This window comes from Dipodomys merriami, unplaced genomic scaffold (assembly GCF_024711535.1).
Source record: "Dipodomys merriami isolate MVZ:Mamm:240054 unplaced genomic scaffold, mDipMer1.0.p SCAF_25, whole genome shotgun sequence".
Taxonomy (NCBI): Eukaryota; Metazoa; Chordata; class Mammalia; order Rodentia; family Heteromyidae; genus Dipodomys; species Dipodomys merriami.
In genome coordinates, this window is record NW_027203937.1 from 24,588,819 (window position 1) to 24,615,250 (window position 26,432).

Sequence of the window (26,432 nt, forward strand, 5' to 3'; positions counted from 1 at the left end):
ATTATTAACAGTAGTTCTATCCCATAGGAACTCTGTAGTAACACTACTGGGTGTTTTCTGTGTTTCATTGTTATAAACAATGTTACAGTGAATTGAGGGAGGACAATACCAGGTTAAGAATTCAGGCTCTGGGATTGGAGGGTTCAAAGCTGTACCCTATCAGTCACCAGACATTATAACTTTCAGCTACTCAGAGCCACTGTAAAGTGGAAAAAGAATTGAAGAATAAAAGTGTGACTGTTAGGCCAAGCGTTGGTGGCTCATGCCTGTAATCCTAACTACTCAGGAGGCTGAGATCTGAGGATCTCGGTTCAAAGCCAACCTGGGCAAGAAAGTCCGTGAGACCGTTATCTCCAATAAACCTCTAGAAAACTGGAAGTGGTGCTATGACTCAAGTGGTAGAGTACTCGCCTTCAGCTGAAGAGCTGAGGGACAGTGCTCAGGCCAGAGTTGAAGCCCCATGACTGACCCCCCCCCCCAAAAAAAAGTGTGACTGTTTACAAGGACACATTCTGTACTACCTAAGCCCTACTCAAGGGACTGGACCTTTTTTGTTTTTGGTCAGTCGTGGGGCTTGAACTCTGGGCCTGGGCACTGTCCCTGAGCTCTTCAGCTCAAGGTAAGTGCTCTACCACTTGAGCCACAGCACCACTTTCAGTTTTCTGGTGGTTAATTGGAGATCAGAGGCTCATGGACATTCCTGCCCAAGCTGGTTCTGAACCATGATCCTCAGATCTCAGTCGCTAGGATTACAGGCGTGAGCCACCAGTGCCCAGCAGACTGGGACCATTTTAGAGCAGTAGGATACATGTGATATGGTCTACATTGAGTTTTTTGTTTTTGTTTTAGTCCATCACTCAAATTCTGTGCTAGAAATTCCTCTCCTCTGGTGGCCTTGCCCCCATGTTGGTGCCCTCTCCATAATCATGAACTTGAGGGCTGGGAGACAGGTATAATCATACTTACCAGGACTGGTAAGGAGGGGATAGGTGATGAGCTGGGTGACTGGCCAGGCAGGTTCAAGGCATTAAACTTGGGAACCACAGCAACACTGACTCTCCGGCGGGGCATATTCTGTGGGAAGACAAGTGACCTGGGCCTGCTGTCTTGGAGGTAGCAGTAATTATAGTTCTAAAGAGCTTGGGAAAAGCCTTCTGGTTCCTAACATTTGGTGGATATTTTGGTTTTGGGGTAGTGATCGTGTTTGGAATTCGTAGGAAAAAGTAACCAAAGTGAGTTGTGTTCACTCTGTTGGTGATGAATAATCTCTCAACATGTTCCTATGTTAGACAATGAGATCTTTGTGTAACAGAATGGAAATGATCCCTCCTTACAGTGTCCAAATGACTCTGTAGATAATGTATAAAAACTGCCTATAGCGACAGCAAAAACTCAAGCATCATATCACTTTTGTTTAAGGGAAGTCAGGGAAATTACATATGAGCAAGAAAGGTGAGAAGCTACTTAGTCTAGTAATAGAAGCTTTGTAGAGGTCTCAGGCACCCATGTTACCAAGAGTGAAGCATTGCTTGCGTGATCACTGAAACTTCTGTCATAATCTGGGAGCCAATCCCAGTGTTCCTTGAACATGCGTACCTTTCCCATTGTGAGGGACATGGACCGAGCCGTTCGAGGGACCCCATCTTCTACAGCAGGAAGGAACAGAGAAGAGAACTCATGTAAGTTTTAGAATAGGCTCCAACAAGGTATCCATGGGTCTGAACTGAACTTCAAGGGATTATTATAGACACATCACTTTCTGAGAGATTACCTACAGAGTGGGAACTCTGTGTTGTTGATCAATGATACTGACATTTTTTTAAAAAACTGATTCTGTTTTTCTAATCCTCCTATCCAATACTGGTTTGGAAATTATCCATTTTAGTTCTAATCTTTAATATATTCCTTTAATGTTTGAACATACTATTTTATTTCTAAATGAATCAAGATTTCTATTACTTTCTTGAGTAGACCTTAAACAACAATAATTCCCTTTGACTTTAGTTATATTCTTTCACTATTTTTATTTCACCTTGTTTTATATTTCTAAGTTATTCATAATAGCTATTCATTATTAGTTGTACTCCACAATTATTCACTATGATAGATAGTTTCTATAGCTTAGATCTACCCACATGCCTATCAATGCCTTTGACAAAAATCATTCGTTCTGGGCTGGGAAGGTGGCTCAGTGGTAGAGTGCTTGCCTTGCATGCATGAGGCCCTGGATTCGGTTCCCCAGCACCACATAAGCAAAAAGAAAAAAAGCCAGAAGTGGTGCTGTGGCTCAAGTGGTAGAGTGCTAGCCTTGAGCTGAAGAGTTGAGGGACAGCGCCCAGGCCCAGAGTTCAGGCCCCACGACCAGACCCCCCCCTAAAAAAAAATCATTCGTTCTTATATCCCACTTTCTCTTTTGAATTCAGTTGCATTCTTCCCTAAGTATATCCTTGAGTTGTTCTTTCAGCAAGAACCTGGGAAAGGCAAATTTTCTTATTGGTTGTCTCAAAATGTCTTTACCTAGCCATCAGCCTTGTGTAATAGTTTCTGTAGAAGTGTCATTTCTAGGTTTATCAAGTCTCTAGGTTGCTCTCATATCTTGGAAGAGATTGCGTCAGTATTTTCTGATGCTATTATTACTTTCATTGTGTTTGCCAGTCTTTGTACATTAACTTCTTTCTCTGGTTACTTTTAAGATCTTCACTTTATCATTACTCTTCTACACTTACCATTTTTTTATTTTTATTTCTTCGTCATGCAATTAACTATGCTTTCTGAACCCCAGTATGTGGCTATTTCTTTAGTTCTATAAAGTCTTCAGCTATTCCTTGAATGATCCCAGGCCTTAATTTTCTCTCTATAGACCACCTCATGAATGGACTGCAGACTTCCTCACTCTATACTCTATATCCCATGTCTTGTAAGGTATCTTCTATTTCTATAATCACTATATTCCTCTGCATTTTCAGTAACCATCTCAAGTCTATCTTCTAGACAAGATAGACCTTCTAGTATTCTGGGAAATGATGACTGTAGGTTCAGGAAGAAGAAATAGAGCATGAAGTATATACTGATTATTAAGGGCCTCGGCTCAGTTGTGACACTTCTTCATTCACAAAGACTGCCACATAGCCTTGCATAACTTTAAAGAGATGGAGAAGTATATAGAAGAAGGAGATCTGGAATACTGAGAAATTACCTCATCTCCAGTAGCTACCACATTTACCATTATTTTAATAACTATATTCTTTCATTTCCATATTTCTATCCATATTTTTATGCTTCCAATAATTAATTTTGTTGTTGTATGAGAGTTTGAACTTAGAGCTTTGTGCTTGTAAGGCAAGCCCTTTACCACTTGAACTACATACCCAGCCTTTTTGCTTTTAGTTTGTTTTTCTGATAGGATCTTGAGCTAATTTTGTCCTTGCTGGCCTCAGACTACAATCATCCAACTTCCACCACTTAAATATTTGAGATTACAGGTGCTTTCTACCATATTCAACTTTTTTTTTGTCAGTCATGGGGCTTGAACACAGGGCCTGGGCACTATCCTTGAGCTCTTTTGCTCAAGGCTAGTGTGCTACTACTTTGAGCCACAGCACCACTTCTGGTTTTTGAGTGGTTAATTGGAAATAAGAGTCTCAGACTTTCCTTGCCTGGGCTGGCTTTGAACTGAGATCTTCAGATCTCAGCTTCCTAGGTAGTTAGGATTGCAGGTATGAACCACCAATTCCTGGCTTACACTCAACTTTTAATTAACTAATAAATTTGTTTTCCTTTTGGCTTTTTTGTATTAAGTAACATGGTCTTTTTTTTTTTTTTTTTTTTGTCGGTTATGGGGCCTGAACTCTGGGCCTGGGCGCTGTCCCTCAGCTCTTCAGCTCAAGGCTAGCACTCTACCACTTGAGCCACAGCACCACTCCTGGCTTTTTCTGCATATGTGGTGTTGTGAAATCGAACCCAGGGCCTCATGCATGCAAGGCAAGCACTGTACCACTGAGCCAACTTCCCAGCCCAGTAACATGGTCTTATATGTATACATTTGACAATTTAGGTTATGAGCTTCCATCTGTTATCTTAGCTACATAACTGAATATGGTATGATGGGAAAACAAGTTAAAAAAAAATCTCATAGCTTGGAAGACCTCATTGAACTATCTTTGGGAACAGAATCAATTAAATATGTGTTACCTGGACATCGTACACATAAATTGTAGGTCAAGCTTTGCAAAACAAGACGATTTTAGAGAATGTTAGGATGCGTAATTTTTAAAGGGTCTGTCCCCCTTTATCCTCCTGTGCAAAAATCAGAAGTCTTTTGTCAGTCATTAATTTTTAAAGACATTCAGATTATGTTACTGTCTGAGGTTCTTAGAACATAATCCTATCATTTGGTGAGTCTGGTTTGTGGTAGATTGAGTGTGTGTGTGTGTGCGCGCGCGCGAGCGCACGCACGCACATGCGTGTGCACTTGCGCACACACGCCAAGGTATTCTATAATTTCATTCTGTGCACTTGTCTTTATCAAAGCTTTATGTAGAGGGATCTGTGTGTCCTGGGTGTGGCATGTCTCTAGAGTGGTTGATGGTGTTCCAGAGGCACATCTTGCTGCTCTTTCTGATTCCTTCTGCACATTGCATCATCACCGCTGTCACTCTGGACAAGTACTTTTCCTATGAGGAAGGAGAAAGTATTTTTTCCTACTAGAGCTTATGGTGAAGGAGACCAGCTTGTTTCTTTGCTGGCTGGTGATTGTTTTTTTCTTAAGCAAATTCTATCTCAAGATCTAGTCTCAAGATCTAGTTATCTTTCTGTTTGGTTCTCAGCGTGGACTCTTTCTACAAGTATAGTTGAGAAGTTCAAGTCCTCCTCATACAGAGTGCCAGGGACCAGTCCCCATATAACTGAGGCCACCCTGTCCCCAGGCAAGCTGCAGGGTCAGCTTGGTTTCACTTCTCTCTTCTTTTCTTGTTTCCACGTATTTCATTTCTTTTCTTGTGGATTCAGCTCTTCTTTTATACTGCTAGTTTTATTTTGTCCAGCAGAAATTTCTAAATATTTGTGGTCAAGGGATTTTCAAGTTTTCCAGTCAGCCAGAATAGCAGAATCAGAAAATATTCTTCATAAACCAAGAGTTCAAACAAATTAATAAGATATTCTTTTTTACAAGTGGGCAAAGGTTTTAGAGTATTGATAAAAGCAGAGGTATGTTTAATAAATAATTGGAAAAGCATGGAAATGCAAATTAAAATGAGAAATTAATATTGGGAGACTATAAAAGTCATAGCTCTTTTTTTAAAAAAAAGAACAAGAATGATGTTCAGTGATACAATGAATTAATTCATTGTGCTTATTTCCTTGGAATAGAAATTAATTAAATGGAATTACCAATGAGTTATTTAACAATAAGTATTTTCCTGATCTAGGTTTTTATATTTCTAGAAATATAAAGAGAAATCTTTTTTTTTTTTTTTTTGCTGGTCATGGGGCCTGAACTCAGGGCCTGGGCACTGTCCCTCAGCTCTTCAGCTCAAGGATAGCAATCTACCATCTGAGCCACAGCACCACTTCCGGCTTTTTCTGCTTATGTGATACTGAGGAATCGAACCAGGGCCTCAGGCATGCAAGGCAAGCACTCTACCACTGAGCTACCTTCCCAGCCCCCTAAAGAGAAATCTTAAAGGAAGAACCTGAACTGCAGATAATCAGTGTGTCGTATATTTATAAAAGGTTTATTTAAAAAAATAAAGGAGGAGTAACAATGCTTAGTAGGAAATGGACTCATTACCTTGCTCATGGATCTGTAACCCCTCTGTACAGTATCTTTGCAATTAAAAATATATATTAAGGGGCTGGGAAGGTGGCTCAGTGGTAGAGTGCTTGCCTTGCATGCATGAGGCTCTATGTTCGATTCCTCAGCACCACATAAGCAGAAAAAGCCGGAAGTGGCGCTATGGCTCAAGTGGTAGAGCACTAGCCTTAAGCTGAAGAGCTGAGGGACTGTGCCCAGGCCCAGAGTTTAGGCCCCATGACAGGCAAAAAAAAAATAAAAAAAATATATATATATTAAGGAAAAAATAAAATTGGTAAATGGGTACTATCACTTTTGAAATCATGGATAGTTCATTTCACTGTACTCTTCAAGTCTCAGCCATATATCACTAATTATATAAAGGCTTAACAAAGCAAAGGTGGCAGGCGCTGATGGCTCACTCCTGTAATCCTAGCCACTCAGGAGGCTGAGATCTGAGGATTGCAGTTCAAAGCCAGCAGGAACGTCCATGAGACTCTTCCCTCCAATTAACCACCAAAAGACTGGAAGTGGTGCTGTGGCTCAAGTGGTAGAGCGCTAGCCTTGAGCTAAAGAGCTGAGGGACAGCGCCCAGGCCCAGAGATCAATCCCATGACCAAAAAAAAAAAAAAAAAAAAAAAGCAAAGGCTGTTTGGTCAGAGCATTACTGACATGCCTGCTGAGTGGGCTCACTCCCTTAGCCACAGTGCAATGCATGTACAGCTTGGAAAAACAGAAGTGGGGTAGAATACCCCTCACCAGTCAAGTCAGCCATCTTGTCCTTTCCCATGAGCCCCTTTCTCATCCTCCCCTCCCCAGCATGAGTGTGGACCCTGTGACATGTGCCCCTAGAAGTCTGCTTCCTTCTGTCACAGCCCGGGCTGTGCTGCTCTGGCTCCCATAGCTTGGGAGCTCCATTTGATCTGTGAGTGTATGTCTTGAATCTGGATAGTGGATCTTCACATTCCAGTATTACATGAGGACATTCCAAAGGTACTTAATAAATATCTGGAGCATGAATGGGACTCATGGGTAAGCTACTTTATCACATAAATCTTTTTTTGAAAAAAAGATAGGGTCTTGCTGAACAGCTGGATTTCAAATTCACAACTTTGTCTTCATCTACAAAATGCTGGGATTATAGGTAGTTACCCCCGTGCCAGGCTTCATTCCATAAAAGTGGTTGGAAAGTGGAGACCACGAACCTTGCAGAGTGATAAAGCAAGAACCTATGTAGTAGGATTCCCCTCTTCTGCAGCAACTTCTCTCACGTCCAGTACTGTTTCTGAGAGGTTTGAAACAGGCCCAGAGGCCTGTGGCTCAGAAGTCTGACTGCTGAGATCCAGAGCAGACAGCCTACAGCATGTGTGTGCTGCCTTTAGACTCTGGGAAGTGTTACTGATATTCCCCAGGAAACTTGTGAAACCTCCTGTTTATAAAGGTTTCTCCATCTGTTATACTTTCCCTTCTCCTGTTTTGGGAACACGGATGTTTGCATTCCACGGGGATTTCTGATGTGACAAAGTCAACTTTCCCCAGCTTGCCACCTCACTCAGCCTGAGCCCAAGTTTGGCAGCACCCAAGGAGAGATTCTGGTCCAAAGTACTGTTATTTCCTTTCTGGACTGAGCAAGAGCCTCCCAGCTCGTCTCTCCCTGTTTCAACCATTACTGTAATCAGTCCTGCATATTGAAATCAGTTAATCTTCTAAAAATAAAATCTGGTTATGTCATGTGACATGTGCTCAACCAATGATGACTCCCTGTGCTCAGGGACAAAGGTCTGTGTGTTAGCATTGCCTGATGGTTAGTCTAACCCACTGAGTCCCCACGCCAGCATGTCACCATCACAATCGAGGGATGTAAACATAAACACACCAAACCATTTGCTTTATCATTTCTTCCCAACCTCCACACCTTTCTCCATGCTATTCTTCTACCTGGGATGAATCTCCTGTTCCTGACTGCAGAACTCCTATTTTACTTTAAAACTCTGGCCAGTTTCCCTTTACTGTCTCAGGCAGAATCAGGCAAGCTCTTCTCTGTGCTCTTATAGCCATCTGTATAGAAACTTAAAAATATTTCTTCAAAAACATTAGTTTTACCTATGAGTCTGCTGTTTTGTTTATCTCAGCAATATCTTCTTTATCCAGGCCCTTCTTCTAACCCCGCTGCCTAGACTTTATCCCAGAGCTGGACTAAGGCAATAACTCCTGGCACTAGTTTGCCCTGGTAATGTGACTCATTGTGATTAGAGGGAGCCCATGTAAACTGCATGCATTTTCCTTAAACTACATGCAATTGCCTTGATGGAAATCCTTGTTGGGATCCCTAATGTTTTCCAGAATAAAGCCCCAGTTCCCCAGTATGTGCTACCTAAAAGGAGGTCCCAAAGCACAAAGATTGGGGGTGTCTAGGATCACTATCACACTGTATACATTAAGTTTCTTACAGTCAGTAGGCTGAAGTCAGCTGCTCTGGTTAGCTGGGTTAGGAGTTAGGGGTCACTTTGAGGCCACTGGAATTTTCTAGCTCTAGGCCCCCCAGGTTCAAGGGGCAGAGGAGCAGGAACTCTTACCCAACCAGAAATCAGTTGGGGTTGTCCTGATCTCTCTAGTCCTAGCTGAAAATTAGGGACCCATACTGCAAGACAAATATGGGGGACAAGATCTACTTCCATACCAGAGGGGCCACAACTGCGGCTTGAATTCTGATTTGCAAGTTTCTTAAACTCCATGAGCTCTGCGTGGTCCTTCTCGTAAGTTCTCTTCAAGTTCTCCACATACTGCATCATCACCTCTGTTGCTTTGGACATGCGCTTTTCCTGTAGGAAAGGACAGTGTGAGTGCTGGAGGTTATAGGAAGAAAGACACAGGCAGCACTTGTCTACTCTGAGTGAGGCCCTGGATTGTGAGGATGGAAAGGATAGAGAAAGGCCTCAGTTATGAGAGTCTAGTGCATGGGATTTAGGGCGAAGAGGTGGACCCAAACTCAAATATCAGGTGCTGCAGGAGGTAAGAAGAAGATGGGATTTATTTCTGCTTGCAGAGACTGTTCTCTGAGGCTCCATAGAGATGGGGATTAAGTTGTGAATGCAGGATATATGCAGCACCCGGGTGCAAAGAAGTAGTCAGGAGAGACAAAGAGCACAGGCCAAGAGAGCTTCAAGACAAGTTCTCAGAGGTAAGACTTCATAGAACTTGTATGTAGGTGAGGATTTATTGTCCAGACAGTAATCTCTGGAGAGTCAAAGTGAATGTCATTAAAAATTATGCTTCTGGTTTATACATGTTACTTATGTAGAAAGCAGAAAGCAAATGGATTTGCTTTTAAGAAGAGCAAGCGCATTTGAAGTGCGTTGTAAAGGACCTTGATTTCTAGATGAAGGAACTTGGACATATTCCAAAGGAAAAGGGGAGCCATTGAATCTTCAAGTAAAGGATGACATAATCAGGTCATGAGTGGAGGAAGGAGGGATCAGAGAAAGCAACAGGGAAAACCAGGACAAGTGCATGAACTAGTCCAATGGAAACAGAAAGGAAGGCAAGGACACGCGGAAGCCAATGTTGGGGAGCCATCTAAACAAGGGGGAGCAGCAGGCATGGTGGCATAGTCCTGTAATCCCAGTATTTGGGAAGCTGAGACAGGAAGATTTCCAGTTCAAGGCTAGCCTGGGCAAGAGTGAGACCCTGTCTCATAAACAAGCAAGTTGCTGGGTGCTGGTGGCTCACGCTTGTAATCCTAGCCACTCAGGAAGCTGAGATCTGAGGATCAAGGTTCCAAGCCAGGCAGGGAAGGAAAGTCTGTGAGACTCTTGTCTCCAATTAGACACCAAAAAGCCAAAAGTAAAGTTGTAGCTCAAGTGGTAAAACACTAGCCTTCAGCAAAAAAGCTCAGAGATAATGCCTCGGCCATGATCCTGTCCCAGGATCAGTACACATACACACACACACACACACACACACACACACACACACACACACACACACACACACACACACACAAAACAAGGAAACAAGCTAGAAAACAAACAAAAACAAGACAGCATAATGAAGATAGAATTAATAACACAGAGAACTAGAACACATTTAGAAGGGCTAAGCGCAATAAGGAAGTTCTTTTTGCTCACACATGCCCCCAGGTCCCTAAAAGGAGTGTGCTTAGGCCCTGATGAACCTCAAAGGGACTTTCCCTTCAATTTCCCTGGTAAAGGTCCCCACAACCATATAGGATTGAGACTAGCCACTTCCCTTGCATCCTTCCTGTATTGCTTCTCCCAGCTGGGTGACATCCTGGGCTACACTGCTGAGAGTCAGGAAGGCATGAGTTGGGTCAGCACAGTGGCTTGGCCTTCTTTCATTTTACAGGAGGGGCCCAGGGTGTACCAGAGATCATCCTCTCACACAAGCAGCAGAGCAGGACACAGGTCTCTGATAATAACAACAGCTAAAATAACATCCACATGCTTTACAGGAATCACAGCAACCATATATGGCAGATACCATAATCATCCTTTTAGCCTAGATGCTAAAGTGGATGCCAAAGGGAAGCTCTCTAAGGAGCCCAAGGTCACACAGTAAAGGAAGGGCAGAAGTAGGGTGGGAATTCAGGCAGAATTGCCCATTGCCACCATACTGGAGCTCTGGATGCTTAATGTGGCCAAGAGGGAGCTGAGTTTGGCTCTGAGCCCCAGCTTTGCCATTAGGTGCTATTACAGATACAATATCTCTTACCTGAAATGGCGGTACCAGAAGTGTTTTGTATTTTGCATAATTTTTTTTTAGGTTTTAGAATACTTGAATATGTAAAATTTAATATCTTGGAGGAAGAATCCTAATCCTCAATGTGAAATTCATTTGCATTCTCTATATACATTTCATATGCAGCCTGAAGGTAGCTTTATACATATTTTGGTGCATCTGTGTTTGATTGTGAGTTGTACAACTTTCCACTTATGCTATCATTTAGGTGCTTAAAAGTATTGGAACATTTTCTGTTTGCAGAACAGGGTGATTCAACTTACATGTTTCTTAGACTCTGCAGCTTCATCTAGGAAAAGATGGCTACCTGACAGGGTTACCAGAGGATTAAATGCAACAATGTGTTTCCCCACGCACATTTTGCCCAGGACTAGTTCCGTGTGAGTTAAACAGGTGTTTTGTAAGCAAATTCTGTGAGGAGGAAGTTCCTTCAGTTTAAATACATGGGCTTCTCAAAAGTACATAGGATTCTCAAAAATAATATGTTTAGAAATCTCCAAGAAAAGACTATAGCAGTACACAATTCTTCCAAGATATACCTCCATAGAGGGTTCGATAACCTAAATTGGAATCCTAGCCTTGAGCCAGTCATCCTTAGGTGGAATCTCTTATTGTCCCCGCCGGTGTCACCATGCTAGTTACTATAGTGGAGCAGAGCCAGTTGGCCAAGGCTGGGTGCTATCACAGCTCACCTGGCGGACGGCTCCTACAACCTCAGCTCGGCTGGAGAGGCGGGCAGCCAGGCGGTGCAGGACTGCAATGTCTTCCAGCAGCTTCTGATAGGTCTCCCGGTGCTCACAGTGATGCCATAGTGACGCTGATGACTGCGGAGTGACAAGGAACATTACCTGGGGCTCTTGCATCGTGCTACAGACCAGCTGTCTGTGTCCCCCAAAGCAGATACTGCGGTCCTAACTTTTCCCCATGTGAGGGTATTAGGAAAAGGAGTCACTGAGGCAGGATTAAGTCACAAGGGCAGAGCCCTTTTTAATGGGATTAGAGCTCTTGCCCTTTTTCTGCCATGTCAAAATAGAATGAAAATTCAGAAGTCTGCGAGCCCTAAAGGGGTCTCATCAGAACCTGACCATGCCAGAGCTTGGATTTTCAGCTTCCAGAACCATGAAAAACAAATGTTTGTTCAGGCCACCCAGGTGAGGACATATAGCATCTCAAGCAAAGACAACTAACTACCAAGCCTGAATGTGGCTCTCCTAAGACCAGACCTGGTGGTGGAGTAACTAGAAAGAAATTTGTGCGTTAAAATATGAAGGAATAAGTGGGTTTTTAAAAATGGTTTGAAGCTAGGGTTTCTGCAATGGAATACTGGGAAAGAATTGCAGGAGATCAGAGAAAGAAAGGTGTAAAGATTGAAGGTAGAGGAGACTCAGGCCTCACAAATCCAACTGTCTCATAAGACAAGTCCTGGGGAAGATCCTAGCTGGAAGAAGAGGACTCAGAATGGCCCAGGTTACATGTCTTCTAAGGATTGGACACTCTGTATCTATCTCCCTCCTGAGAAGCTCCCCAAACTCAAAGGCCTAGCCCACAGCTCTGAGACAGCTGGTCCTTCCAGTCCCTCCCCTAGGTCCTTCTAGAATGCTGAAGCAAACTCTGTTAGGATCTACCCCTGTTCTCACTTCAAGAGACTCTACTTGGTGAAGTGTAACACGTGTCATATCCTTTGGAGACAGTACTCCATGGGTTCCTTGCATCAGGCTCCACAATTACCGTAATGGAAGCTTTGAAGTTTTCCAGTTCCTTCTCTGTGTTCTCCTCTGTCAGGTTGCGTTCCCTTTCGGCCTGGTTAATTCTAGCTTCCAGAGTGTAGCTGTCATTTCTAAAGGCCAAGGACAGTTGTACAAACACGTTCTGTTGGGAACAAGAATGTGGGAGAGGTGCTAGGAGGAGATCCTGCATGGACAAAGCTGCAGGTGGGTTTCTTGCTTGAGCATATTACAACAGTCCCCAAGGAAGCCATATGCAAACAAAACTTTACCTCATGGTAACTCACACAAAAGGTGGAGAAACAGTAACTTGAGGTTTGGCTAGGTACTCCCCAGCACCAGAAAATGAAACGCATTTTGCTCAGAGAGAGGAGGGGGGGATGAGGGGAGGGGTGAGGAAGGGAAAGGAGCAGAAAGGAGGGAAGGGGAGGGGAGACAAGAGGAAGGGAAGGGAAGAGAAGAAAAGAGGAGAGGCGGGGAGAGGAGCACTTTACTTTCCCCTGAATTACAAAAAAAAAGAGATCCTGTGTTTGGGTTTAGATAAACATAGCTATTGCAGCTGAGTGTCTAAGCAGTTTGGATTTATTGCATGGGGGATTATGGAGATTTTTGCATGAAACCTCTGTATTTAAAGAAATCCTATTTGAAATTTAAACCTTGTTGATTTAAAGCAAACTACAACCAGCATCTAGTCTGAGTACTCAAAAATCCTACATTAATAGCAGCCTTAAGTAGCTGCCAGGAGATGAAGTAAGACAGATATGATCTAGTTAGAATAAACGTTCAGGAATAAATATTCCATGCCTAGAATGTTGCTAGCATTCCTGAATGAATTTTGAAAGGCAGTATTGTTCAGACATGTGATTCTTGGAATAATAGGAAACTACTGGGGAGGAGAAATAGACAGATGGACTCCACACAGGAAGGAAAGAAATAAGAAAAAGAGAAATAAGGGCCTTCAACTTTGGAGCCTTCCTCTGCCCTATCTGAGCTAAGTGGTATCAGATTTATATTCTGTAGTCACTGACTCTGCCTGAGCTTCTGAAGGTCATAGAATGCAGCCCATAATGAGCCATCTCCAGAGATGCCATGATGATGATGATGATGATGATGATGATGATGATGATGATGATGATGATGATGGGGGTGATGATGATGATGGCAATACTAAAAACAACCCCATCTTGCTCATCTATTATATGCTAGAGCTACTGTGAATTTTAGGAGCTTTACCTCATTTAATCCCATAGCAACCCTGTGAGTGAAAACTGCTCTGATTTTATGGGCAAAGAGATTGAGACCAGAGAAGTCTTTAACATATTTAAGGTGACAGGGAGGAGCAAAGCCAGGACTTAACCTCACACTGTCTGATTCCAAAGCCTGTTTTACCTCCACCATGCTGACAGCAGATCACATTAGTATCCATGTGAACTTAAATGAACTACCTGTGGCCTGTCTCTACAATGTCAGAGTGAGCTTTTCACTCACAGCCCAGTGATGAAGAGTCTCTGTCTTCCCCCACTTTGACTGTCGTTGCTTATCTGGTCCTCAATGATCATCATTTCTCACTCTCTTGCCTCTGGTATGAATTTTGTAAATCTACCCCTTCACCAGCAAGGAACACAAGCTTCTTTGCTCACTCACCACCCATACTGGGACAAGGAGACCCAAAGGGAGTCAAGGTCGAATCAGAGGACGCTGTGACAGGGGTAATGCTACAGTCACCCTAGCTGGCCTTTTGGCAGCCGAAGCCCTCCAAAGACGAGTGCCTTCTTCCTCTAGACCAAAGTTTAAAGTTGAAATTCAACTACCTTTCTAATAATAAGTAAATAAATGTGTACAATTCTGCAGTCTCTCAGCTGACTGTGGAGCTAAGTCTACATTGAAAGAATATGGGCAGCCCTTGAAAAAAGACTTATTTCCAACTTCCATCTCACCTCTGAATAATATCCGTCAAGATCCTCCACTAACTGGGGCAGGAGTAGGAATCTCAGTATTCAGTAGGCCTGGGTATGAAAAAACCTATTTTCCCATAGTCCTTCATTCTAGCTTTTGAGAAAGAATGTTAGGCTGAAGTTAGAAGAAGAACATTCTAGATAAGCTCAGTCAAGCACAGACACTGTATTTCATCCAGCAGGGAGTGACTTACCTCAACTTCCTTTTCAGTGAGTGGCGGGGCACTGTGAAAAAGACAAGAATGCACAAATGAACTTTATCCAACCTACTGGGTAAACCAAACGTGACTCTGAATGACAAACAGACCATGTGTCTCTAGAAATGGTGTGGGCTAAGCTGGTGAGATAGAAATGATGCAGAGTTCCCTTTGGATGCCCTGTCCTCTGTGAGACAGTGACTTTCACAGAGACAGTGTGGCAGCTGCGAGGTCACTTCTTGAGCAGTGTCACCAGTACCTCTGTGAATTCCATGTCAACTGTATCAGGTATTACAGGTCATGTAGAGATGTCCAGTGCATGCGAGGATATGCATAGGCCATATGTAAGTGCTATGCTTTGTTATATAAAGGACTTTTGTGGATTTGGGCATCTGTACATAGGATGAGACTTGGGGTCCAGGAACCAATCCCCACAGGGACTGTGGGATGACATTATGTGACATTCAGATTTAATAGACATTCATTACTATTCACTCAAAGAAGGCTTGCTGTAGGAATCGATTTTTTAATGTTGTGTGCATTTAAAAACCATGCACATCTGCCGGGCACCGGTGGCTCACACCTGTAATCCTAGCTACTCAGGAGGCTGAAATCTGAGGATCACGGTTCAAAGCCAGCCCAGGCAGGAAAGTCCGTGAGACTCTTATCTCCAGTAAACCACTAGAAAACCAGAAGTGGGGCTGGGAAGGTGGCTCAGTGGTAGAGCACTTGCCTTGCATGCTCGAGGCCCTGGGTTTGATTCCTCGGCACCACATAAGAAAAAAGCCGGAAGTGGCACTGTGGCTCAAGTGGTAGAGTGCTAGCCTTGAGCTGAAGAGCTGAGGGACAGTGCCCAGGCCCAGAGTTCAAGCCCCGTGACTGGACCGCCCCCCTAAAAAAAAGAAAAAAAAAAAGAAAACCAGAAATGGCACTGTAGCTCAAGAGGTAGAGTGCTCGCTTTGAGCTAAAGAGCTGAGGGACAGCATTCAGGCCCAGAGTTCAAGCCCCACAACAGACATACATAAATAAACAAACAAACAAATAAATACATACATACACATCTGAATTACATTCTAGTGTTTCTGGGGCTGTTTTAGGTCTGTACAAGCTGGCTTTTCCATGTCTCTGAGGGTTGTGGCAAAGGTCTATTTGAGCCAGAGTTGAAAAGAGTGTCTGGAGGCTTTTCCCTAGTTAACCACTGATGACTGAAATCAGAGTCACAAGAGTCTCCCAGCTGGCGCAGAGGTGACTTTCTGGAAGGCTCTTGTACAGTTCCCACAGCCTGTGCTCAGTAAGCATCCTCTTATCTGCACCCCCACTCTGTATGGCTGCCACTGTGGCTCCTGCTAGTAACTAAAGCAGACCCCATTTAAAGCCCAGATAATGTAAATATGGCTCAGACTCTTTCCTGTGCTGGGTGGAGAGGCCGGGAGGAGTCCGACCAGCGTCACAGGACTTGGCCAGAGAACACACCATCAATAAGCTTCTCAGGAAACACAGCTTCCTCCCTTCGACGGGTGCAGAGAGACCCTGAGAGCAAAGGTAGGGGTCAGCCATCTCTGCAAGGGGGCTGGTTCTCACCCTTCATGAGGGATAGTGAGAGCCTTCCTGCCAGGATGAGGCAGCAGCAAGACCCGGTGGCCATCACAGGATAAACAACTGCAAAGATGTTTGATGCATACCATTCCTGTCACAACCCCACCCAGAGGCCCTTACACTGAGGGCCGCGTACTAGTCACTGTTATGTAGAACATACACACACGGTCCAAATGATTTATCAGAGCACATGGAGGTGCCTGACTCCTGGGTTTGTTTGGCTCTTACGTGAAATTTACATATTTTCATAAATAATTAACCAAACATTTTTTTTCCTTTTCAATGACTTACATTCTAGTGTTTTGCTTTACAACACATCCAACCTTTTTTTTTTCTTTTGTTTTGAGTGTTGAAAACTGTGAAGACTCGGGGAACATAGCTGATTCCTAATACAGAGCTGTACCTTATAAACTGCTGTGGGCATCAGGGAGGCAGAGCTGTGGGCTGCCAAAGGAACGGTGTCTTCATGTGACCTCTTGTAAATCTTTGAACAAGTGCGTATTTCAATTCTCTGCCCATCCTGAGAAACTGGCTATTTGCGCTGAGTTATATGAATTCCTTATATTTTCTAGCAACAAGTCCCATATCAGATAAATGACTTGTAAATATTTCCTCCCATTCTGTGGGCTGCATTTCATTTTTGAGATGTAATGTTTGGAGCACAGACTTGGTTATTTTGAAGTACTATTCATCTATTTTTTTAAAAATCTTGCTGCTTATATTTCTGGTGCCATATCTAAAAGTCAGGGCCATAAAGTTTCCTGTTTTCTTCTGAGAGTTTTCTAGGGTTAATCTTTCATTTTTAAGTCTGAGTGTGTGTTATGTGAGGTAGGCTAGTAACTTCACTCTTTTGCTGGTGAAATCTAGGTCTCAGAATTTTTGCACAGATACTTCATTTTGTCATTTGTGTATCTCAGGTTAATTATTATCTCATTAGAGAATACGTCATTCTCTGTATGAGCCCTATTTCACAGACTTCCTGGACACTTCACTATCTCAAACCTCCATCATGTTCACTTTATAACCTAACAGTTACCAAGGGCCTGTTTGCTATGTGCTAATACTACCTTAAATCCCTACTTACACTTGATCTCATTTAGCCAGCACCACGCCACTGCTAATGACAGAATACGCATGATCCCTATTGTACATGCAATGGAGCTGAAACTCCAAAAGAAAAGGCACTTTCTCCTCATGAGTGAAAGAAGTTTTCCAAGCAAGCCTTCATGCGGTTCCAAATATTCTACACTTCTTTCCACACAGTTATTAGTTCCAGAATCTCTCATTATGGGTAAATGCTGTTTCTTTTTTTTGGGGGGGGGGAGATGGGGGATCCGGTCGTGGGGCCTGAACTCTGGGCCTGGGTGCTGTCCCTCAACTCTTCAGCTCAAGGCTAGCGCTCTAGCACTTGAGCCACAGCACCACTTCTGGCTTTTTTTTTCTTTTTGCTTATGTGGTGCTGAGGAATCGAACCCAGGGCCTCAGGCATGCAAGGCAAGCACTCTACCACTGAGCCATCTTCCCAGCCCCGTAAATGCTATTTCTGAACTGAAATCCACATCTCCTGGCCAAGTGCCCATGACGGTCTGCCACCATGCATATCTGGTAACCCTCATGATCTCAAGGATTGCACCTGCTTCTGAACCCAACCTGCTCTTGGGCTCGAAACACTCAGACTGGCCCTTCCTTAATCTTTTTGTTTTGGCTACATTACCCCAGCCTGGACCACTGGATTTTCTGGGGATAATATTCAAGACTGGTTTTCTGTGTTCCACCTAGAATCTGGCCCAGAGGATACCTAACACAGGACCTGTTGCAGCCTACATTCAGATTTTACCTTCCAGGGAGAGACTTGTGGACCCGCAGTTTGCGTAGCAGCACATCAGAAATATTGGGCATGACATCCAAACCACTCTTTGACTCTTCTTCCTCAATAGCTGGGGACACTTCAGAAGGGGGGCCTGAAAAATAAAAGTGCTTCCTTATAAAGGATATGTTTGAAAAAACAACAGTACTGTTTCAGAGAGCCAGGAAGACCTTCAACACTTATAAGCACTTCATTATAGGTCAGGGGCTTTATAATTATCTTCATACTTTATGATCAAGTGAACAGAACTTGCCCATCCTATTTTATAACTAGGTAATTCAAGGCTCAACAAGGTTAAATAACTTGTTCAAAGTTACAGACCTCATTTACAAGGTCTATCTGTTCAAAATTCTTTCTCATAATAGTTCCCCCCCACAGTGTCAAGCAGAATCTTTTCACATCTTTATTTTTTAGAGACAGAGTCTTACTACATAGCTGAGGCTGCCCTTGAACTCACCAGGTAGCCCAACTCATGATCTGCCTGCTTCAGACTCCCAAGTACAGGAGATGCTATGGCTGGAGTCAGCTGTTGGGCTCAGGAAACTGGGAGGTGATTTAGCTATAATATTTTGGAGGAAAAATAAAACCTATTTTATAGGCTTCTTAAGAAGTGTCGGGGCTGGGAAAGTGGCTCAGTGGTAGAGTGCTTGCCTTGCATGCATGAGGCCCTGGGTTTGATTCTTCAGTACCACATAAGCAGAAAAAACTGGAAGTGGTGCTGTGGCTCATAGTAGTAGAGTGCTAGCCTTGAGCTGAAGAGCTGTGGGACAATGCCCAGGCCCAGAGTTCAGGCCCTATGACTGGCAAAAACAAACAAAAGAAGTGGCTTGCCTAATTATTTTTCTCAAATAAATTCAAAAGTTCTATCTTCCAGATCCTTCCTAGAAGTCTGATTGCATAGTCCTGTAGCCAGGAATAGAAACAGGAATTTTTCAGCTGTGTGCTGGTGGCTCATGTCTTAATCCTAGTTACTCAGGAGGCTGAGATCTGAGGATTGTGGTTTGAAGCCAGCCAAAGCAGGAAAATCCATAAGACTCTCACCTCCAATAAGCTACTCAGAAAAGGCTGGAAGTGATACTGTGGCTCACATGGCACAGCACTAGTATTGAGCAGAAGAAGCTCAGGGACAGTGCTCAGGCCTCCAGTTCCTACAACTGACAAAACTAATAATTATAATAATAACAATAGTAACAATAACCAGCGAAACACTGGAAGTGGAAGTGTGGCTCAAGTGGTAGAGTACCAGCCTTGAGTAAAAAAGCTACAGGACAGTATCCAGGCCCTGAGTTCAAACCCCATCGTGTACACACACACACACACACACACACACACACACACACACACGCACACACACACTTGCACGCGTGTGCCCCAAATCTGTATGGGTGTTTTTTTCTTTAGTCAATTCAGGTGTCCTCATGATGTACACTGATTACTTCCCATTTACATGCAAGAATTTATATATATATATATATATGTATATTTTAAAATAATTTACATTTATCTACTATTTATTGTCTCTCATTGCCTTTGGTTTAGCAGCTTTCTGGCCTATATGGTCATTTTCCAGGGCTGAAGGTCAGGACTATAAGCACAGTTGTAATGATCATTTAAATTGAGACAACTGGTAGTCACATGAGAGACCAAGCAAAGAGAAGAAGAGATGTAGCTGGATTCAGTTACATAATCTTTGTTGGACATCAATTACTAATACCTGTAATCCTAGCTACTTAGGAGGCTGAGATCTGAGTATCATGGTTCGAAGCCAGCCCAGGCAGGAAAGCTTGAAAGACTATCTCCAATTAACCAGCTAAATTGGAAGCTTAGCTCCAGTGTGAGAGTAACAGACATGAATGCCATACTGGCATACATGCTTAGAAAAGAAATCTTTAAATCCACTGAGTTTTTCAATAATAGAATGGTACTTTTAGGTTTCTTGATATTTATTCAAATAAAGAAGCTAGAGGATCATCTGTTAGAGATGGGAAATCAAACATCTTTCTCTAGGTATAATTTGAGTAGAATAGATGTCCTCTTAGTGACTTGTCAGTTCTTGGGTTCTGTCCTGGCATTTATTATTCTCTGATATTTCCACATGACAGATAGCAAATCTTGAATTGCCTCTGGCCTCACTCTATATTTCCATATCCCTACCATACTCAGCAAAAAATATGACAGTAGCAGACTCTGACAACTCTATATGATTGATTGAGCCATCTGAAGTCTGTTCATCAAGTGACACTATATCAGGAGCTTTTGCTCCTCAACTCCACTAAGTTGGGGAAGGAAAGAAGGGGTAAAAAAATCAACCAGTTAGGGCTTCTGGCCTTATTAAAATAGGTACTTGAAGAGTGATCCCAGATTTGGTAGACTGCAAAACCACCATCCTCTTGAGTGCAACAAAATTCACAAGAAAATACTTAAAGCTTTTCAAAAATATGTAAGCAAGAATACATGAAAAGGCAATACTCTTAAAAAAAAATGGCAAGGCAGCTGGGCGCCAATGGCTCACACCTGTAATCCTAGCTACTCAGGAGGCTGATCTGAGGATCTCGGTTCAAAGCCAGCCTGGGCAGGAAAGTCCGTGAGACTCTTATCTCCAATAAACCACTCAGAAAACCGGAAGTAGCACAGTGGCTCAAGTGATAGAGCACACACCTTGAGCTGAAGAGCCGAGGGACAGCATTCAGGCCCAGAGTTCAAGCCCCATGACCAAAAAAAAAAAAAAAAAAAAAGCAAGAGAAAAACAGAAATGATTAGGAATACTTGTGTGGCTTCCATCCCACCGCTGAATGAGTTCTGGAAGGCAAATATGAAAGGAACACTTCTGACAAAGTGTGATAACTCATAGGGAAGTGGACATAGAGGCGAGTCAGCAGCCTGTGGAGAAAGTTACTCTAAAGAAAGTTCTTCATTCCACCACACCAGCCCTTGGAAGAGACGAAAGAGAAGGGGGAAAATGCCCATGTTGCCATTTCACTTTTCTAGGCAGAATGATAGTGTGGTACTTTTATCAGAATTGCTTGCCTTGAACAACATGTAGGAATTTACCAGAAAGGAAGATGAAAAACAAATAAAACAAACCCCTCTGGCTAGAGCAAAGGGCAGGGGACAGATGGAAAGCCTCCACTGAAGCCCTCCTCCCACTTCTCACTTCTAGTAGCCAGCGTCATTCAATTTTGTCATCTTTTCCGTCTTTGCTCAATAGAAGGACCAGTGAATTCTGGAAAAGGTTGGATCAAGTATTTTTGAAAAAGAAATACTTAGGCAAGCTGTCTTTACAATTCTTTCCTAAATTTGTGAAGCCATCCAAACCCCATTATATATGTCCCAAATTTGGTATGATAAATTCAAATTTTAGACTATAAACAAGAAAGAAGTCAAAATGAATTATATAAACACTTTACCAACAGCTTAAGATGAACTTCCTCATTTCTCCACCCTCTACCCAGGCAGCACTAAAACAAAGAAACATAAAACACCCAGTTTTCTGCTAAAGCGCTGAAGAAACCTCAGGCAAGATAGAAGGAATTGATGAAAATTAATCAGTCCCATTATAAGAGTAAATGGAAAATCTACATAGAAATGTCTAGATCACAAGGAAACAGAATGAAAACAAGTGACATGGCAACTATATAAAAATACTAGGGTCAAAAGAGGAAGGAAAGAGGGAAGGAAGGTAGAAGGGGAGGAAAAAGGGAAACATGTAGGAGACAGATGTCAGGATGAAAACTCGGCTGCAAGACACACATAAAAAAATGCAACAGTGCATTCCTGTGTAAAAAATATACTACTAATGCTTGACTCTAGGAGAAATGAGAACCTGAAAAAAAAGGGAAAATAAGCATTCAGGATGCAGATGAAACCTTCATCCTGAGAGGGAAGATGACATGTATTTAAAGAACAAATAGAAAGTCAAAATAACAGAATTAATCAGGAAGCTGGAAAATATAGAAGTAGCTAATAGATTGGAAAAAGGAATATAACATATGTAGCTTCAAACTGAATTAGTAAGGAGGATGGGAGAACTTTACTGACCAAAAAGAGTATAAAGAAGGAAAGAAAAATGGATGTATTCAGAGCTGGAATATGGACCTGGGTTTGAGACACCATTGATCATTCCATAAATTGTATCCTTTCTGAGATTGCAAACCTGAGACAAAGAATATTTTCAAACATATAATAGAAAAAAATGTCCTCACTTGATGACATAATTACTTTTTAAAATTTTGTTAGTGGTACTGAGGATTGAACTCAAGGATTCAGGCAACTACTCTTCCACTTGAACCATACCCAGTGCCTTTACTTTCAGGTTGTTTTTTGCACCATTGCTCAAGCCAGCCTTTCTACCTCTACCTTCTAAGTAGCTGGGATTAAAGGCTTGTTTCACTATTCCCAATTTGGTCTTTTGTTTGTTTGTTTGTCTTTCATTTGGCAGAACTGGGGTTTGAGCTCATGGTCTTGTGCTTGTTAGGTAAGACTGTATCATCTGAATTATACCTCCAGACATTTTTGCCTTAGCAATTTTTTCAAACAGAATTTTGCCCTTGGCCAGTCTTAAACTTAAACCTTACTTGTCCTACCTATAACATCCCATATAGCTGGGATTACAAGTATATGCTACCATTCCTGCCTTGTTTTTTAAGATAGGCTCTTACTAACAAATTTTGCCAATGTAGTCTTGAATTGTGATTCTTCCATATCTGCCGCTCAAGCAGCTAAGATTATAGGCATGCACCACCATATCTGGCTATTCACACATTATATATGAAAGAAATGCTTCTCTAACTACTCTCACAGGGAAAAAAAGACACCTACAGGGAGACAAGAGGGTTAAGGGAAAACAACTGATATCAACACTGAGTACAGAGAATCAATATGTACAGTTTCAAAGGGAAGAGTTGTTCAAGAATTTCATAACCATGCAAGGTGTCTTTCAAGAAGAAGGCAACATTTTCCAACATGTTAGATTTCAGGGAACATGGTAACTCTGCTCCCTCATAGCAAAATAATTGGGTAATGAAATCCAGCTAAACAAATTATAAATGAAAATAATAAATGAGAGCAGTAAGCCACTAGAGGGACTAGTGATAAGCATGAAATCCTTTTACCTATGAGTCTAAGGCTAAGCAACTGTGGAAGCCATCACTGCAGAGTGGAATGTAAAGTGTTACAACCTGGCTGATATGCAAAGAATCCTGAATCTGTGTAGGCAGAGAAGGAAGTCAGGAAGAAATACAGAGGTAGGCAAAATGCTGTCTGTCTCATCTCTTCCCACAGCAATTCAGTAAGCAGAACTGTAGTGACAAAATGTTCTGATCTTGCTGGGCGCCAGTGGCTCATACCTGTAATCCTAGCTACTCAGGAGGCTGAGATCTGAGGATCACAGTTCAAAGCCAGCCTGGGTAGGAAAGTCTTTGAGACTCTTATCTCCAATAAACCACCAGAAAATTAGAAGTGGCGCTGTGGCTCAAGTGGTAGAGCGCTTGCCTTGAGCTGAAGAGCTGAGGGACAGCTCCCAGGCCCAGAGTTCAAGCCCCACGACCAACAATTTAAAAAAATGTTCTGATCTTCTGGATTCTTGATCTCTATGATTTGGGGCTTTAATCCTGGTGCACCCCTCTCAAGGACAGCTAATTTCTGGAGATAGGGAAGAACTCTCCTTCAAGTATACCTTCAAGGGCAGGTTGGGAGGGATGTGTGAGAATGTTGAAAGGGGTGACATTGCTTAACATGCATTGTATTTATAAACTACTTTGTTAAATGTCAATTCCTTTGTACAACTACCTAAAGATAGTTTTAAAAGTGTACCTTTCACATACAAATCAACCAATCCAGAAGCTTCAGTCCCACGCATCTCTCTTACCAATCTCTCACACACTGTCTCCCAGAACTGAGTATCAGACTACACACCTCTTCTCTACTCTAGTGCCTGGTAAAATTATTCAGATGAATCCTAAACTTGCACAGAGGACCCACATGACTAGCCCACCCCTTTCCATGAAAACCCCAGTAAAGGTTTTAGGACCGTTGGCCTCCTGTTTGACCACCATCCTCTCCTAAGTAGGCCTCCTGATGAACTGTGCCTCCTAATTACAGAAATCAGTGAGTGTAAATTCTTCCTTCATGACAATCAGTTCTGAGTCGGGTATCTTACCAAACCCACCTAAAGCAAAGGCTAGACACAAAGCTTATAACCATCACCCAAACTAAAACATATGATGCAAAAAAAAAAAAATCTCCCAACTTTAATGTATTTCATAATACATTGTCAAATTAATTTCTCCTCTTTGGAGGAAGAAATCACTAAAATTCAGCAAGCCCTACAGTTTCACTTCAGTTTAATCCAAACCAATTACACTGTGATTGTTTTACTTCAAAGAAGCATAATCTCCCTCCCCTCTTCTTCCAGTCTTCTGTATTTTTGAGGAAGGGATATTTGGTGTAAGCTATTTTTAAAATTCTTTAGCAGTTTTCACTATTAGTCAAGATTTTTGATAATGAACATAAACCATTTCTAATAAAAACAATAAACTTTCAACATATTTGTCTGTACTAGATCATTCCAAAGGGGAAATATTATTTCTGGTTATCTCAGGGACTTGGAAAACTAACTTTTGGGGCTTTAGCTAAGCAAGCTCTGATGACAGAAATGCTCTTCCAATACACAAGCCTAATGGTTGGGATAAACTTTCTTCACATCTATCTCCCTGGGAGGTAGTGGGGGGAGGGAGACACACATATATAACTGTCACTTAAAACACTATTAATATGATAAGAAAATAAACATAACTTTAGACATCTACTATTCACTGAGTATTAGCCATACAGTAGATGCTCTTTGTTGTTTATTCCTTGCACTATAGTAACCCTGCAAAGTAAATATTACTAAGATCATTTTCTGGGGTGGGGGAGGGGCGCAATGATGCTCAGCTAGATTCCCCAGGCCCCAATGGTTAGTAGTAGGCTTGGGGTGTACAAGATGGTCTTTCAGACTAGTTGAATCCCAGCTGCTTCCCACAAGTATGCAATGTGGTCCCACGCAACACATTGTCTCCTCAACCGACTCTCCCTCATGTTCCCAGTTCCTGACTAATGTACCATCATCTACACAGTCATGCACACAGATACCTTGGGATCGTCCTAGTCTCCCCCTCAACTCCACCCCTAGTCACCATGCCCTGCCGAGCTTACCTCCTAACAGCGCTCATCATCCTGTCCCTTACATATTCTCTTTCCATTTCATCACCCCCTCCCCAGGCTCGTTCTTCCCCTTCCCTTTCTCCCTCCCTTCTGTGCCTCCTTCCTTTTGGTGATCTTGGGTTTTGAATCCGGATGCTATGCCACTTAAGCCATACCTCCAGCCTGTTTTTCTTCTTTATTATTATTTTTTAATGAGATCTTGCAACATTTTGCCTTGGTGGGCTCAGATGGCAGTGCCTGCTGTGTGGCTGGGATGACAGGCACACACCGTTGTACTCCATTTGTTAGCTGAGATGGGGTCTTACAATTTTTCCCCCTGAACTGGCCCGAAATGGAGAACTTCCTAACCTTCACCTCCCCAAGAGCCACCATACCCAAGACGGGGTTGTTTCCATATCCTCTCACGCAGTGTCTCCTGTGCAAGGGCAGCTTTTGTAACCCGGCCAGAAATTTTTTTTCCTAAAACATAGAAATGATCCTTACCTGCAGGGTTCTCTGGCTTTTCAAAGGGTCTTAATTGAAATTCAAATTCATTAATTGGCCCTCAAAGCTTTCACCCTTCCTGATCCCAGCCCACTGTGACAGCCTCGCTACCTATCTGTCTGGAACACATGGCATTCCTTCTGTTCCTGAAACATGCCAAGTACTAGAAGATACCTGCCTTCCTTGGTTCCTATTGTTACATCTGCCTGGAGGCGCCGCTCCCTCCCTCAAATCAAAGCTCCTCCTGGAAACTTTCCAAGATTCACCCTTCAGAGCCGGCTGTTTCTTCCTCTTTGTTCTTCAGTACTTTGTGTTCTTTTTAACATCTTATTGCGCTGTATCATAGTGGCTTTGTCTCCCTTGTGATTTCCTCTCTGAGACAGTGAAAGTGAGCTCATTCATTCATGAATTCATCTCACATTTACTGAATGCTTACTATGTCCCAAGCACGGGGCCTCAAGCTAAGAACAGAACGCTAAGAAAAACTGGGATGCTATAGTCTTCTGAGAGTGAGCTTGTCATCTGAAAGGAGAGAGCTAAATCAGGGGAAAACTCACTTTGTTTCACACTGTGACTGATTTGACAAAGGAGAAAGGACATGAAGGTACTGGAGGTGCTAGGAAAGGCTTCTCTAGGTAAGTGACATTTGATTAAATGGGAGTCCATTAGGCAGCGAGGAAGAGAGCATTCCATGTAGAGGGAACAGACAGCATGTGCCAAGCCTAAAAAGGGGGAGGAATGAGTTGTTGAAGGAAAGCCAAAATGGGAACAGTGGGTGGAGAATGGTCCCAGAAGATGCTGGGTGAGGGTTAATCACATAAGGCCTTGAAGATCCCACTGAGCATTCCAGTGCTCATC

At 42.7% G+C, this 26,432-nt stretch overlaps 1 protein-coding gene across 10 annotated transcripts in view; it reads right to left on the bottom strand.

The window, feature by feature from the left end:
- The window catches only part of Irag1 (inositol 1,4,5-triphosphate receptor associated 1), a 106,876-nt gene that overhangs the window by 17,389 nt on the left and 63,055 nt on the right, over positions 1-26,432 (bottom strand). For 9 of the 10 annotated variants that reach the window (XM_070035316.1, XM_070035307.1, XM_070035317.1 and 6 more), the window contains 7 exons: positions 17,859-17,982; positions 14,423-14,453; positions 12,278-12,418; positions 11,242-11,373; positions 8,472-8,613; positions 1,597-1,646; positions 967-1,074 (listed from right to left, as the gene is read on the bottom strand). In XM_070035316.1, coding sequence (XP_069891417.1) covers positions 967-1,074; positions 1,597-1,646; positions 8,472-8,613; positions 11,242-11,373; positions 12,278-12,418; positions 14,423-14,453; positions 17,859-17,982 — 728 coding nt within the window. The remainder of the gene's footprint in view (positions 1-966; positions 1,075-1,596; positions 1,647-8,471; positions 8,614-11,241; positions 11,374-12,277; positions 12,419-14,422; positions 14,454-17,858; positions 17,983-26,432) is intronic. The other variant, XM_070035309.1, reaches the window with a different exon arrangement.